General features: G+C 43.9%; 1 protein-coding gene across 2 annotated transcripts; it reads left to right on the forward strand.

The window, feature by feature from the left end:
* Window positions 1-8,214: 8,214 nt before the first annotated feature.
* On the forward strand, window positions 8,215-10,573 carry LOC100283791 (fiber protein Fb19). 2 transcript variants are annotated; one of them, NM_001156690.2, is made up of 4 exons: window positions 8,241-8,734; window positions 8,837-8,925; window positions 9,152-9,273; window positions 10,135-10,573. In NM_001156690.2, exons 1-4 carry the CDS (start codon window positions 8,521-8,523, stop codon window positions 10,223-10,225), a joined length of 516 nt encoding a protein of 171 aa, NP_001150162.1. In that variant the 5' UTR covers window positions 8,241-8,520; the 3' UTR covers window positions 10,226-10,573. The 2 variants fall into 2 exon arrangements, with proteins under 2 accessions (XP_008661990.1, NP_001150162.1); XM_008663768.2 differs by having other exon boundaries at window positions 8,215-8,734; window positions 9,152-10,477.
* The last annotated feature ends 3,129 nt before the right edge of the window (window positions 10,574-13,702 follow it).

A 13,702-nucleotide genomic window follows, 5' to 3' on the forward strand; every position in this document is an offset into this window, starting at 1 on the left:
CTCCTACTCTTTTGCTAAGACTGTCTGCAACAGTTCTTCCTAAAATTTTCCATCTATATCCACTTTTGTGCCACATCACCAAGATTTTACCCCTTCTTTTCTCCCTCCCACAACAGTTTTCCCTAAATTATTCTCATATACCCCATTACAACCATAAAATATTATTTTCCATACCTATTAATCACCTTTTATTTATTTTTCTCGAACTCACAAATATCGATGGACACGTAACTCTAGGCAAGGAGGCTGACTGTCGTTCTCCCGAATATGGTGGTTCACTGTTTTCACCCCTGGAACTGTAGCGTGTAGGGGGGCGTTTAGCGTGCGGCGTTGCAGCTCACATGTCACCCTAAATCGCTATAGGGCTAGGAGAGGGCGAGTCCGACGACACTGCTACAGCTAGCCTAAGACAATCCGCAGCAGTTCTCCCTAAATTTGTCCCCTTATATCACTTTTTTGTGTCACATCATCAATATTTTTGTCACACCCGGATTTAAGGAACAAAGTCGGGTGCATCTCATACATGCGCCAAAGAAGACAACATATATAATAACAGAGTGTATAGAGATAAATGTCACAATAACATCAGAGTACTTATTACATTGCGGAAGTCTTATAAAATAAAAGATAAATATAAAACGAACTAAGGATCATCCTTGGCGCCATAAAGTCAACTAGGAGACGCCACCTTGATCAGATCAAACTCCTCGTTGTGTGGCTCCTCCTGAACCACATGTTCTTCTCCTGTGGGGGGTGTGAGACAGCAAGGGTGAGCTCACACATGATCATAGCTCAACAAGTTGTGGGGAGTAATGTGGCATAAACTCACCAAAGGTGGGAGTTCATGTGATGTGTAAAGCTGATCAACAATAGGGGTTAAAGCTGAGCATTGCTTTTAATTAGTTGGTCAAAATTTTGTTAGCAATTACTAAATGTAAGTAAATACCAAACCATAATAAATAATAGAACAAAATTAATAAATAATTCCATGCAATGCAGATGACAAATTGAATTTAAGTTCCATAAATTAATCATGCGAGAGTCCTGAGCTGCTCATGACCGTGAGCTCGGCTAGTATACCAGTTTTACACTCTGCAGAGGTTGTACCCTGTACCCACAAGTCATGTTACCCTACCAAGGGATCGCGACTCCCATACACCTCTACCAAGGAAGCGAGGCAGGGCAACACTACGAGGCCTTTACAAAGTTTCACTAGCTTTCGAAAATCCGCTACAGTTTATGGGAAGAGTACTTGCAAGAATCCCCCGTCTGACCGCCATCGCAGCAAAATCAACCCGAGAACCTCCCTGCATGCAACTCCCCTACTGCCCTTGCCCCTTTTGGGTAAGGTGGTCTTCCACTAGCTTTCCTAATTAGTTAGCCAAGGGGTCCTATTCCTCCCTTGTGGTGGCACATGTTTCTCAAGTTAAGCTCCATGTTCCAATTAAAGATAATGATCTTGATATGAACATAAATAAAATAACAAAATAGTTAGAACATGGATATAATAAAATATTAACCCAAAAACCATGTAAAGCAATAGCATAACTACCTAAATGATTCAGGGGTAAACAAGGTAAAATGGATAAACAGACTAGGGTGACCTATTGGGTCCCATCAAAATTAAACCTATGCATGAATAAGTGATATTAAAAAACATTATTTGGTAATGAAAGTGGTCAAGGCCACAACTTGCCTTCAATGAGCTCCTGCTCAGTAACTTCTATCTGCTGGGCACCAGGATCCTCAGTCACAGGCTCTTCTACTCGCCACAATACAAACAAGCACAGCATAAAGGAGAAATTAACATCACACCAAACATGTAAACAAAATACACAATAATAATCTACACATTAAAATAAGATCATAGGAACATGAATCATTAATTTTGGAGTTATGGATTTTAAATTATGAATTTCCAAAGGTTTTATGTGCTTGATATATGATTAAGTGAGAAATTAATTTTCTTACTGTTTTCATGTCAAAACAGAGGCTGTAGGTGATAAACATTAATATTACAAAATTTTAGAAACTAGAATGGATAAATTTGGAGTTCATGTGAATTTTCTATGATTTATACAAGTTCTAGGGTTTATTTTTACATTAAAAATCCTTTTCTAATAAGTTTTCTCTGGTTTTCTGTTCTCTGGACAGGGCACCAAGTACTGTGAAGCGCAGGGGTCTCGGGGTAAAACTTCTTAGGATACAGGGCACTGCCGCGGTGGACGATGGGTTGATTAGTAAAGACCACAGGGGTTCTTTTGCAAAGCTGGCGGTGCCGAAGGGATAAGCACAGATCTCGACCGTCCGATCAAAATTGGACGCTGCCGATTAGATCTGAGCTGCGGTGAACCGATACGCTACGCAGCCCGTTGGATTGGAGAGCTACGGTCTGCGTTCTACATAATCGAGATCGACGCGCACCCCTCGGATCTTGGATCTACGATCGCCGCGCGCTCGGCCGAAATGGTACGTCGGACTTAATCTCAGCCGCAACTCTAAGATCCAACGGTAGCAACACCCTTCTACTACCGAAGCACGGTGGCGCAGGGCCAACCGCGGTGGACCATCACCGGAGGAACTCAATCCCAGGCAACTCCGCACCAAACACCCGAACCCAAGGTTCTACACGTAATTGGATTGATAGCGAACCGAAGGAGGGCAATTCTTACAGGCGCGGACAACACACCCAAATTGTCGGCGTTCAGCCGCGGACGAAAGGTTGTGCGCCCGCCCGGTGAGAAATTCCCAGACTTCCGACGCGCAGGGCACCCTAGTTATGAGGGTAATACCTTCCCGGACACCCCTCCCTTTGCCTGGAAGGTTTCACGAGGCCAAGTCGACGACGTACGCTAGAGTCGGCTGCGGCGGCGAACTTCACTGGCTTTTCCCTGTATCTCACTACTAGCTCTCGCGATAGGATTGAGGCAACGACAGCAGAGCCTTCAGGGTATTATAGGCGCGCAGTCTTCGGGTGGACGTGCACAGAGTTCGGCGCCCACGACCGGTTCAGCGCAGTGAGTCACACAATTCACGCGCGCGCGGACTGTTATGCGCCGGCGTAGAGAAGAGATACAGTATCCCCACCTCGCCCTGACACGCGGGACCCGCGGAGCAGTGAAAGGGGAAACGAGTCCGTCGCGGGAAGTGGCTGACACACCGGGCCCACAAGTCGGCACCGTGTTACAGAGTGGGCTGCTGCACGCGCGAAGTGAAAGGGTGAGATGGGTCGTACTGAGGTTGAGCCGGCCCAAGCAGCGTTTTAACCTTTTCCCTTTTTTCTTATTTTTCCTTATTCCCAAATTCAATTTGAATTCAAATTTAAATTCAAACCTTGTGGCTCAATATTTACAAATTATATTTGTGCAATTAGAAGTACTAATTTTGTAATTATATAAATTTCCTTTATATTTTATATACTTTCTCTTTTTTTTCTTTCCTCCCCTTTTTCCTTTTCTTTGTTATCTTCCCACTCTTAAATATTCCAACTAGATATTAAATCTCTAATTTGGGACATTAATTTATGTTCTGCTGTGGTTATTATTTTTTTACTAGATGCACATACAACAAAACCAACATGATGCACAGTTTAGTGGTATGTCCTTTATTGATTACTTACTTTTAAATGAAGTGTTCACATGAGATAATACATATAGGTCACAAAATATTGAGCTCATCTCTATTTTCTCTTTTACACTTTTGGGTATTACAATTTTATCACATACTTTTTCATCTCCTGCAGCGGTCCCACTAAATAATCCCCCTATACCCTCTACAACCATAAAATATTATTTCATATACTTACTTTTCATCTACTATCATTTTTTTATCTACTAATAATTACTCGCGGGCCCACCACTACAGGAATAAATAGTGCTAGAGGAAATGAACACCGACACGCCACGAACCGAAGGAGAGAGAAGGGGGCGAACCTGAGGGGCCGCGTTGCACATGCCCCTGTAGCCGCCATGCGAGGGGAGGAGCAAGCGCGTCTGCGCGTGGCCAGTGCTGCGGCCAGCCTAAATTGGCATGGTCGCGACCTCATACTAGTTGGACCAGCTTTTGTGCACCTTGATGTGAAAGGAGAAGAAAATTTCGGAAAAAAAGAAAAATAGATGATGGAAATAGAATCTTTAATTTTATGATACAATGTTTAAATTTTTTAACTTCATTAAACTCAGTACCCACATAAGGCCTTATTCGATTATTTCTATCACATACTGATTGGATGAGATTTAAAAAATATAAAAGATTTTAATTTGTTTAGAATTTAAACCCACTCAATCTCACCTTATCTATATGAATTGAGAGCAAAACGAACAGAGAACTTTACTAAAACGGTAAATTTGGCCTATAGCTCTACTATTTTAATAAACCCAATGAATATAAACTATTTAGCTATTTTTAATGAATAAAGCTAATTTTAGTAAATCTAAAGCTAACCAAGCTTACCAAACATGACCTTACAAACGAAATTAAGAGCTACGTTTAGATCCTATGCGTTAAACTTTAGCATATCGTGAGAAGTTAAACTGCTATTGTGTATTAAAGTTTAGCATTTTACTTTTAACACTTATTTTTAAATCTTCAAGTGTTAAAATATAGCTAAAAATAACTACAAGTGTAGTGCTAAATTTTGTCCCCGTGGATCAAAATAGTCCTATAAGTTTGGGCCATGCCTGCTGGGCCAGCACGAGCCCGACACGAAATTAATGGCACGAAGCCCGGCCCACGACCAAAAAATACTCGGGCCAGCACAACACGTTACGCGGGCTGGGTCGTGCTCCGGTTTTTGGCCCGACGGGCCAAGTAGCCCGACACGCCATAGTGGGTCATGCTCGGGCCAGCTCGGCACGATTTAGGGTTAGGGTTATTTTTTGGACGTCTCACGCAGCAGTCACACTGTCACACCCTCACGCGCCACCGCTCGCTCATTTTATTCACCCTCACGCTGCAGCTCTCGCGGTCTCGCTCTCGCTGTGGCTCCTCGGTTCCTTCGTCAGTCCGTCCACTCCTCGGTTCCTCCATCCGTCGTCCTCCTCCGGTCCTCCGCCGACGATGGGTCTGTGGTCTGCGGCTCCTCGGTTCACCGTGACTCCGTGCACTCCTCGTCTCCTCGGTTTTGTGGCTCCTCGGATTCGGAAGGAGTCATTAGAGGAGGCTCCTCGTCCTCGGTTATGGATCTGCGTCTCATCGGTTCCTCCGTGACTCCTCGGATCCTCGCCTCTAGCCCTCCACCTCCATGGCTGAATGCTCAGATCTCTTATTTGTTTTGAACATCGAAACCCTAATCATGCTTTTTTGTAGGAATTCCTAGCCTTCTCGGCCTCTCCCAGGAACCAATGCGCCACGCCGCCAGCCCACCACCACCGTGAGTCTGCGAGTTCAACGATTCAACCGGCTCCACGGCTCCAGCAAGGTATGCAAACAGTCCCCTTCTTATTCTTCCTTGAACTCTCACGGTCTCACCTAGATCTGTGGTCGAGCTCGTTATTTATATACCCCTGTTTTGGACTCTCACGGTCTCACTCTCACCTAGATTTGTTCCCCACTGATTAGCACATGAGCGTCTGAACTCTGAACTTACAATCGGGAGGAAGAGGACAGCTACTCGAAAACCTTATGCTAGTAGGAGGTTAGATGGTTCCACCAGTCCTTGCGAACTCACCCCAACCGTGGAAGGTAGATCTAATGGTGGAGTAGGTGTACCTGTGTGTAGTGCTGGTGCTAATGCCTCCTTACCTGTAGATGGTGGTAGTTCCTCCTTACCAGCAGACGAGGGTGAAGGTGTACCTGTTTGTAGTGGTAGTTCCTCCTTACCAGCTGATGCGCTAGTGCAAAGTGCTCCTAAACCATCTGTTTCCAGGGCAGAGTGCTGGAAACATATGGATAAGCGGGAGATTGTCGACAATGGTATAAAAAGTTATATTTCTGTATGTCATTACTGTAAAACTAAGTTGAGTGCAGATTCTGCTGGTGGCACTGGACATCTGAATCGACATTTCAAAGCTTGTTTGAAGAAGTTAGGGCAAACTCTTGGTGCAGGTGTGCAAACTCAACTTAACTTCGCTGCGGATGGCACTGTAAGTACATGGGTTTACAATCCACAAGTAGCACGTGAAGAAATTATTAAATACATTGTTTCTGAAGATTTACCTATTATGATGGGTGAAAGCCCTAATTTTAAGAATCTGATTCAATGTGCTTTCTGTCCACAATACCAACCTATCAGTAGAACTACTATAAAATCTGATTTGATGTCGCAGTACCGTAAACATCTTGCTGCTCTTAAAGAAAATTTTAAAAAAGTTCACTTTTCATTTGCTTTAACTTCAGATATTTGGACTTCATCACATCAAATAACTAGCTACATTTTTGTGGTTGCACACTATTTGGATAATTCATATTGTCTTCATAAGCATGTTATAGGTTTTAGAGTGATGAATGATTCACATACTGGTTCTGCAATTGCTAAGCATATTCTTGGGGTAGTTAATGATTTTGATATAAGGAATAAGATTATGTCTATTACTCTTGATAATGCTTCCTCAAATACAAATGCAATTGAATCCCTATCCCCTCATCTGCATTCATACATAGATGGTTATGTTGTCCACCAAAGGTGTGTGTGCCACATTATTAATTTGGTTGTTCAGGATGGCATAACAGTTGTTAGCAAATATTTGGATAATGTTCATGCTGTTGTTCGTTTCATAACAAGTACCCCTCAAATTATTACAAAATTTGGTGAGTATTGCAAGGCAAATAATATGAAACAAAGGAAATTTGGCCTTGATATGAAGATAAGATGGAATTCGACTAACCTTATGCTTAAGAAACTAGAAGGTTATGAGAAAATTATAATTGTCTTTGTGAATGCTAATGCTCTTGATATTGATTACATTTGGTTAATTACCGAGTCATTTGCTAAGCACAGATCTGATTCTCTTCTTTGCACTGTTGTTGCTCCAATGGAGTTAAAATTTCTAAAATACTTCGATAGCATATCCCATATATATTGCTTTGCAACTATTTTTGATCCTAGAAAAAACTTGATGGGTTACAAACTGCTTTAGAAGGAATTGGCGACTTGCTAGATATGGACTATTCAGATGCTTTCAATCATGTGAAAGATGAATTATTTCGTGTTTTTGGCTTTTATTATAACAAATATGGTGAAAGTAATGTTGCAGGAACAATGGCTGAACATGACATAGAACATTCAGATAGTTCTTTGACAGCTCACTTATGGAAGAGATCTAAGGGGAAAGAATCTGCTAACTTTACAACAAATCAAAGGTGGAATCATAATGCTGAATTGAATCATTATCTGTCTACTAACTTTGCAGTGACTGATCGCACCTTGAAGGGTGATAAGGTAAAATTACTTGAATGGTGGAGGGAACACAAGTATAGTTTTCCAGTATTATCTCATTTTGCTAGAGATATTCTTCTTGTTCCTGTTTCGACGGTTTCCTCTGAAGCAACATTTAGCACAGTGGGTAGAATTATTGAAGAAAGGAGGCCCTCTCTTTCACCTGAGACATTGGAGGCCATCACCTGCCTTAAGAATTGGAAAAGAGAAAGCAACATCAACTTGAAGATTATGAGGTTGAACAAGCTTTTGCTGATTTCAGCCATGATTAGTGTTACTTTTATCTAGTTCATGTGGACTGTTATTGTAATATGGACTATTATTGTAATATGGACTGGACATTAAAACTTTTTCCGATCTGTACTCTTTTCCTTACAGAGGAAGGCCCACACTGGGGTGTAAGGTTTTTAACGAGGCAGATCGAGGAATAAAAACATTTTCCCTCTAAAATTTGTTTGTGTTGTCTAATTTATTGTAACTGTTTATTTAAATAAATGACTTGTTTCTGTATTTTAACTGTTTTTAACTGGACTGTTGTTTATGTTGCGTGAGAGATTTGGACTTGTTTCTATATCTAACCTAGTCATATGATGATTAATTGCGAGCCGGGTCTGGGCCAGCATGGTCCAATGCAAGTCTGTCGTGTTTTATGACCGTGCTGGACCTACGTTTTAGGAGGTGAGCACGTTTTGGTCCAGTCCGAAAGAAATTCGTGCTAGCACGATCCGACGTATTTAAGCCCGAAGCTCGACGGACCCGTGCCGGGTCCACCTGGCCCGGCCCGGCCCAACTTGTAGGACTAGATCAAAAGGAAACAGCTGCCAAACGATACGTAATTACAGAAACAGCTGCGGGAGGAATCACCGAATCAGGACACGGCCGGCGGAATTCCACTTCCCATGCATTATTAGCCGAGGCGGGGCCCTCCTGTTGGTCCCACCAGTCAGTGGGATGTGTGGATGCTAACCAGTGCAGTGGAGGATTAGCGATCTTCTAGAATCGTGTGCGAGCTGGACAGCAGGAAGAGCCGTAGAGTTCGACGCGAGGAGCGAGCGAGTGATTAGCTCGTGCGTGCTGTGCAAGGAAAGTAACCCAGCAGATCGATCGGTCGAGGCGGGTAGGACAGGATCTAGAGGTAGCTAGCCATGGCGGAGGAAGCGTCTGCGCCTGCGGCGGGGACGGAAGCGCCGCCGGGGAAGATGACGATGGTGGTAGGGGTCGACGAGAGCGAGCACAGCTTCTACGCGCTGCAGTGGGCACTGCAGCACTTCTTCCCGCCGGGCCAGCCGCAGCAGTACCGCCTCGTCGTCGTCACCGCCAAGCCCACCGCCGCCTCCGCCGTCGGCCTCGCCGGCCCAGGTACGCGGATCTCTAATCCATGTGAGGATTCGGAGCTAGACTAGATGTAGCTTCCGACATCTCTGATTAGTTATATACCTGTATTGTAATCGATCGGTTCAGGCGCCGCGGATGTGCTGCCGTACGTGGAGGCGGATCTCAAGCGCTCCGCCCTGCGCGTCGTCGAAAAAGCCAAAGGCCTCTGCACACAGGTACGAGTACATCGAATCCCTACGATCTACCAAAAGTGATCCAGTGAAGGTTTACATGTGCAAATTATGCAGCACGTATCATCGTATTGGAAGCTTCATCCCTTAACTCGAATTGACTATAAAAAACAGCAGCAGGATATCAGCTTGTTTATGCATCATGTATCCCCAACCTTTTTTGGTTATATATTCCATGTTTTTATGTTGTGTGCGGACGGGAATGATTCAGGCGAGCGACGCTGTGTTTGAGGCGCTGGAGGGGGACGCTAGGAACGTCCTCTGCGAGGCTGTCGAGAGGCACGGGGCCGAGATGCTCGTCGTCGGCAGCCATGGCTACGGAGCCATTAAAAGGTCTGTACCATCTGACCTCACTCACTGCCTCTTCTCTCTTCTCTTCTCCCCTGTTTGCCGACTACATAGTTGCTGCCATCTTCATTTGTCACTGGCTGCAACGACTACCACTAACGAAATTCTAATTTATAAGATGAATGAATGGAAACCATAATTGACAGGCTCATCTCCTAGAAATAGATTTCACATCGATTGATGGTGTTCGAGTTAGTACCTGGCTACCTGCTAATGTTCTTTTCACGCGCTAGGGTAGGAAAAAAAACGCGCCAGAGTACTATCTTTTTTATTGTGTTTTCTATTCACAGGGTTTGCAGCTTTGTATTTCTGCGGCAAACATATCAGTAATGATATCTGCACTTGTTGGCAACATACAGAACGCCAACACTTTATATGTCCATGACTAATGAAGTAGGCTTTCCTCAATGAACTAGGCTAAGCAAGAATTATTTTGCGTGTATGATTTCAAATAAACCAACAATTGAAGGGGCCTTCTTGTTGAAACGTGATTTGATAACTTAGTAACGTTCCTCACAAACACCTCCATGTATTGAGACTTGAGAGCAAAAGAAATAACTATTTTGAAGGATCTATACACTCGTTTAGTCGTTTTGACCTGCCCTAAATACACATATCTTCTTCACTCTGTCTGCGTTCTAGGGAACAATTTACTACAACTACAATGGCCATTGCTTTGCATTTCAACTCTACATCCCTTTCCTCGTCTACTTCAAATGTCCTTTATTTTCGAAAGCTATAGTTCCAAGTGTCTTTGTTTTCCCCGAAAGATCTACTTCAAATTTATTCTGGTTGTCATTTCACTTTCGTATTATTGATTGATTGACTGTCCTCAACCTTCCTCAGGGCTGTTCTTGGAAGTGTGAGCGACTACTGTGCCCATCACGCGCACTGCACCGTGATGATAGTAAAGAAGCCCAAGCAGCACAAGCACTGATCAATGCCGACTGATCACTACGTGTACTGCAAATAATATGTACTACTGCAAAGTTATGTGTGCGTCCGTCCGTTTGTGAATAATTGGGTCATCAACCATCACATCTTCGGTTGCTTCTACAAGTATCCGATCCAATCCTTCTACGTGTGGATTGGGATTTACAAATAATTGATTGTTCTCTGAACCTGAAAACAATGTATTTGTATTAATGTGTTGGAACAATTATATGTAGTTGCAACTTCTTTTCTGTGAGCCGTCGGCGTGTATGCACATTTTAGGTGGAGAAAATGGTATCGATCAGATGAAAGGGTGAATGCACGTGATGAACTCGTCAGTCTGATACATGCTCCGAACACTAATCACTGCGTTGGCGTCGATCCGGGCGCTAATCACTGCGTTGGTATCAATCAGATGAAAGGGTGAATGCACGTGATTACACAGCCATGCCCATGCCATTTACATGTTCTTGTTGTTGGCGTCGATCCGGGCGCTAATCACTGCGTTGAGAACCGGCGGCAGTGTTCTCTGTACAGACGCGGACGGTCCGCGACCAGGGGCCGGACGGTCCGCGACCTGAAGCAGGGCTCGGGTTTCCTGCCTGACGAGTCGTACGGTTCGTGTCTATAGGCCGGACGGTCTGTGCGTGCGCAGGGGCGGCGAGGTTCGCCGGTGGCGCCTGAATCTCGCTCCCAAGAAGGACCCCGTCGGGGAGAAGAGATTCTAGGTGTTGTCTAGGGTCGGCAAGCCACCCTAGACACCTCTAATTGACGTAGAGTCGAAGAGAAGCGAAGAATTTGGGGATTTAAAGGCTAAACTAGAACTGCTCCTAATGCCTAAGGTAAAAATGAGAGATAAACTGATTATTGATTAGACTGTTAATGTTTAATCGGTTGTATTCCTCTATATTTATAGAGGAGGGGGCTCGACTCGTTAAAAACAAATTTCTCGACTTAAATCTGTGAATCTAGCCAACAACAGTAGCAAGAAACTCAGAACTCTAACTGACTCTGCGCGCACGGACCGTCCGGCCTTAGGGCCGGACCGTCCGCACGTCAATTTGTGTTCCAACATATGCCCCCCTGCCTTTTGGTGGAGCTGAGCGAACCAAAAGCAACTAACTTGATGTGATCATATCGGTTTTCTTAGGCATCTTGCCACAAACTAGGATGGTACTGCTTGAGGAAATGTCCGTTTAACGCCTTAGGCAAGGCTGTGCCTTGTAATGTTTGCAATAAGTAGGTCTTACCAGACATCACCTGCGTGACTCTGTAAGGTCCTTCCTAGCTTGGCGACCACTTCCCAAACTTCCGGTCTCTGCTCCTTAGAGGCAGGACAGTCTTCCATACCAGGTCCCCTACCTTGAACGATTTAGCCTTGACCTTCTTGTTGTAAGCTTTGGCGATCATGATCTTGTCCTTTTCTATTTCTTCTAAGGCCATCACTCTCTTGTCAGTCACTTCATTAATATTGTCCATCATTGAATTATAATAATCACCGACAATCAGATCATTTTGCTTGGCAAACCTGACAATTTTATACTTATCTCTACAAATAACACTACTTCCTGCCCATATACAAGCTCAAACGGAGATACTTTAGTAGCACAATATTTTTATATTCTATGAGCCCATAAAGCTTTGGACAAAATCTTATGCCAATGCTTAGGATGATCATATATCTTCTTTTTTAATCATGCTAATCAATATCCTATTACTACACTCGGTCTGTCCATTGGCCTGAGCATAATACGGAGATGAATTGAGTAACTTAATTCTATATAATTCAGCAAACTCACGTACCTCCTTTGACATAAAAGAAGCCCCCTGGTCTGTAGTCAAAGTCTGGGGAATGTCGAATCTATGAATAATATGCTCAGTTATGAACTCAATTACCTCCCTGTGTGTTATATTCTTCAGAGCAACGACTTCAGTCCATTTGGTACAGTAGTCAGTGGCAACTAACACGAACTGATGCCCTTTTGATGATGAAGGATGAATCTCTCCTATAAAGTCCAATCCACATCCTCTGAAAGGCCAAGGCTTAATGATAGGATGTAATTCGGCTACAGGGACCAACTATAAGTCACTGAATTTTTGACATACTTGACATCCTTTGTAGTACTTGAAACAATTAGCTATCATGTTAGGTCAATAGAAGCCAGACCTTCGCAATAACCACTTCATCTTTGGAGTCGATTGATGGGTACCACAAATCCCTTCATGTACTTCGGCTATGGCTAATACAGCATCACCTGGGATCAAGCATTTAAGTAGGACATCGTTGAATGTTCGGCGATAGAGTTCATCACTCATTAAAACATACTTGAAAGATGTACGTCGAACGTTCCTATCCGTCCTAACACTGGGATTTCGTAGATAATTAATTATGGGTGTCCTCCAATCGCTTGCATCGGCTTCATTACCAGCCAAATCAATCAGGAGAACTTTCCTGGCAACCCCGGACGGTCCGCGACCTAGGGAATCGGCCCTGTATCGGTTATCCGAATTTCGGTATTGTGAAATTTCCCTCGCTTTATCCGATAACCTAATGCATCTTGTGCCAAATTGTTAGCTCTGTGATTCTCAACTCTAGAGATGTGCCAAATGCTGAATTCGTCAAAAGAATGAATTATGCCCCAACATTTTTCAAGGAAACTATTTAGAGTACCATCAAAACATTGATACTCTTTTAATACATGTTGGACAACCAGCTGAGAATTACCAAATGCCTTCACATGTTTTACTCCCATACAATTTAAAAGTTCCAAGTCGAACAAAAGGGCCTCATATTCAGCTTGATTGTTAGTGCAATAAGTTTTTAATCGGCTAGAGAAGTCGAAGGAGACATTACTTGGTGAAACAAGCACGATGCCAATTCCTTGTCCTTCATTGCAAACCGATCCATCAAAATATAAAGTCCAGGGAGTAACAGTGAGCTATGATATGTCTAGTTTATAAGTATCATCAATCCGATGTTTGAAAGGGAAATGTGCCCTTGGGCCATTTCTATAAGATTTTGGTGATTAAGTGCCCAACACACATTAAGGGAATGAGTATATGCCAAAGGGTGGACAAAGTGCAAATCAATACAAAGGTATGATTCTAGACTTAATACATTGATTTTTGTGTACTAACATATTTGTCTAAGTGCTAGAATCAGAGAAAAGACAATTAGAAAAGACTTGGCTCGAGCAGCCAAGACTCTACTCAGTCTGGGTGCACCGGACAGTGTCCGGTGCGCCAGGCTGGCTCTGGTGAAAAGGCCGCTCTCGGGAATTCGTCGGCGGTGTACGGCTAAAATTCACCGGACTGTCCGGTGTGCACCGGACTGTCTGGTGGGCCAACGGTCGGCCGAGCCAACGGTCGGGCGCGCAATCCGCACGTGACGCGTGGCCGGGCCAACGGTCTGAAGGGGGCACCGGACTGTCCGGTGTGCACCGGACAGTGTCCGGTACGCCAACGGCTCCAAATCGCCAAC

Source organism: Zea mays, chromosome 10 (genome assembly GCF_902167145.1).
Source record: "Zea mays cultivar B73 chromosome 10, Zm-B73-REFERENCE-NAM-5.0, whole genome shotgun sequence".
Classification (NCBI taxonomy): Eukaryota; Viridiplantae; Streptophyta; class Magnoliopsida; order Poales; family Poaceae; genus Zea; species Zea mays.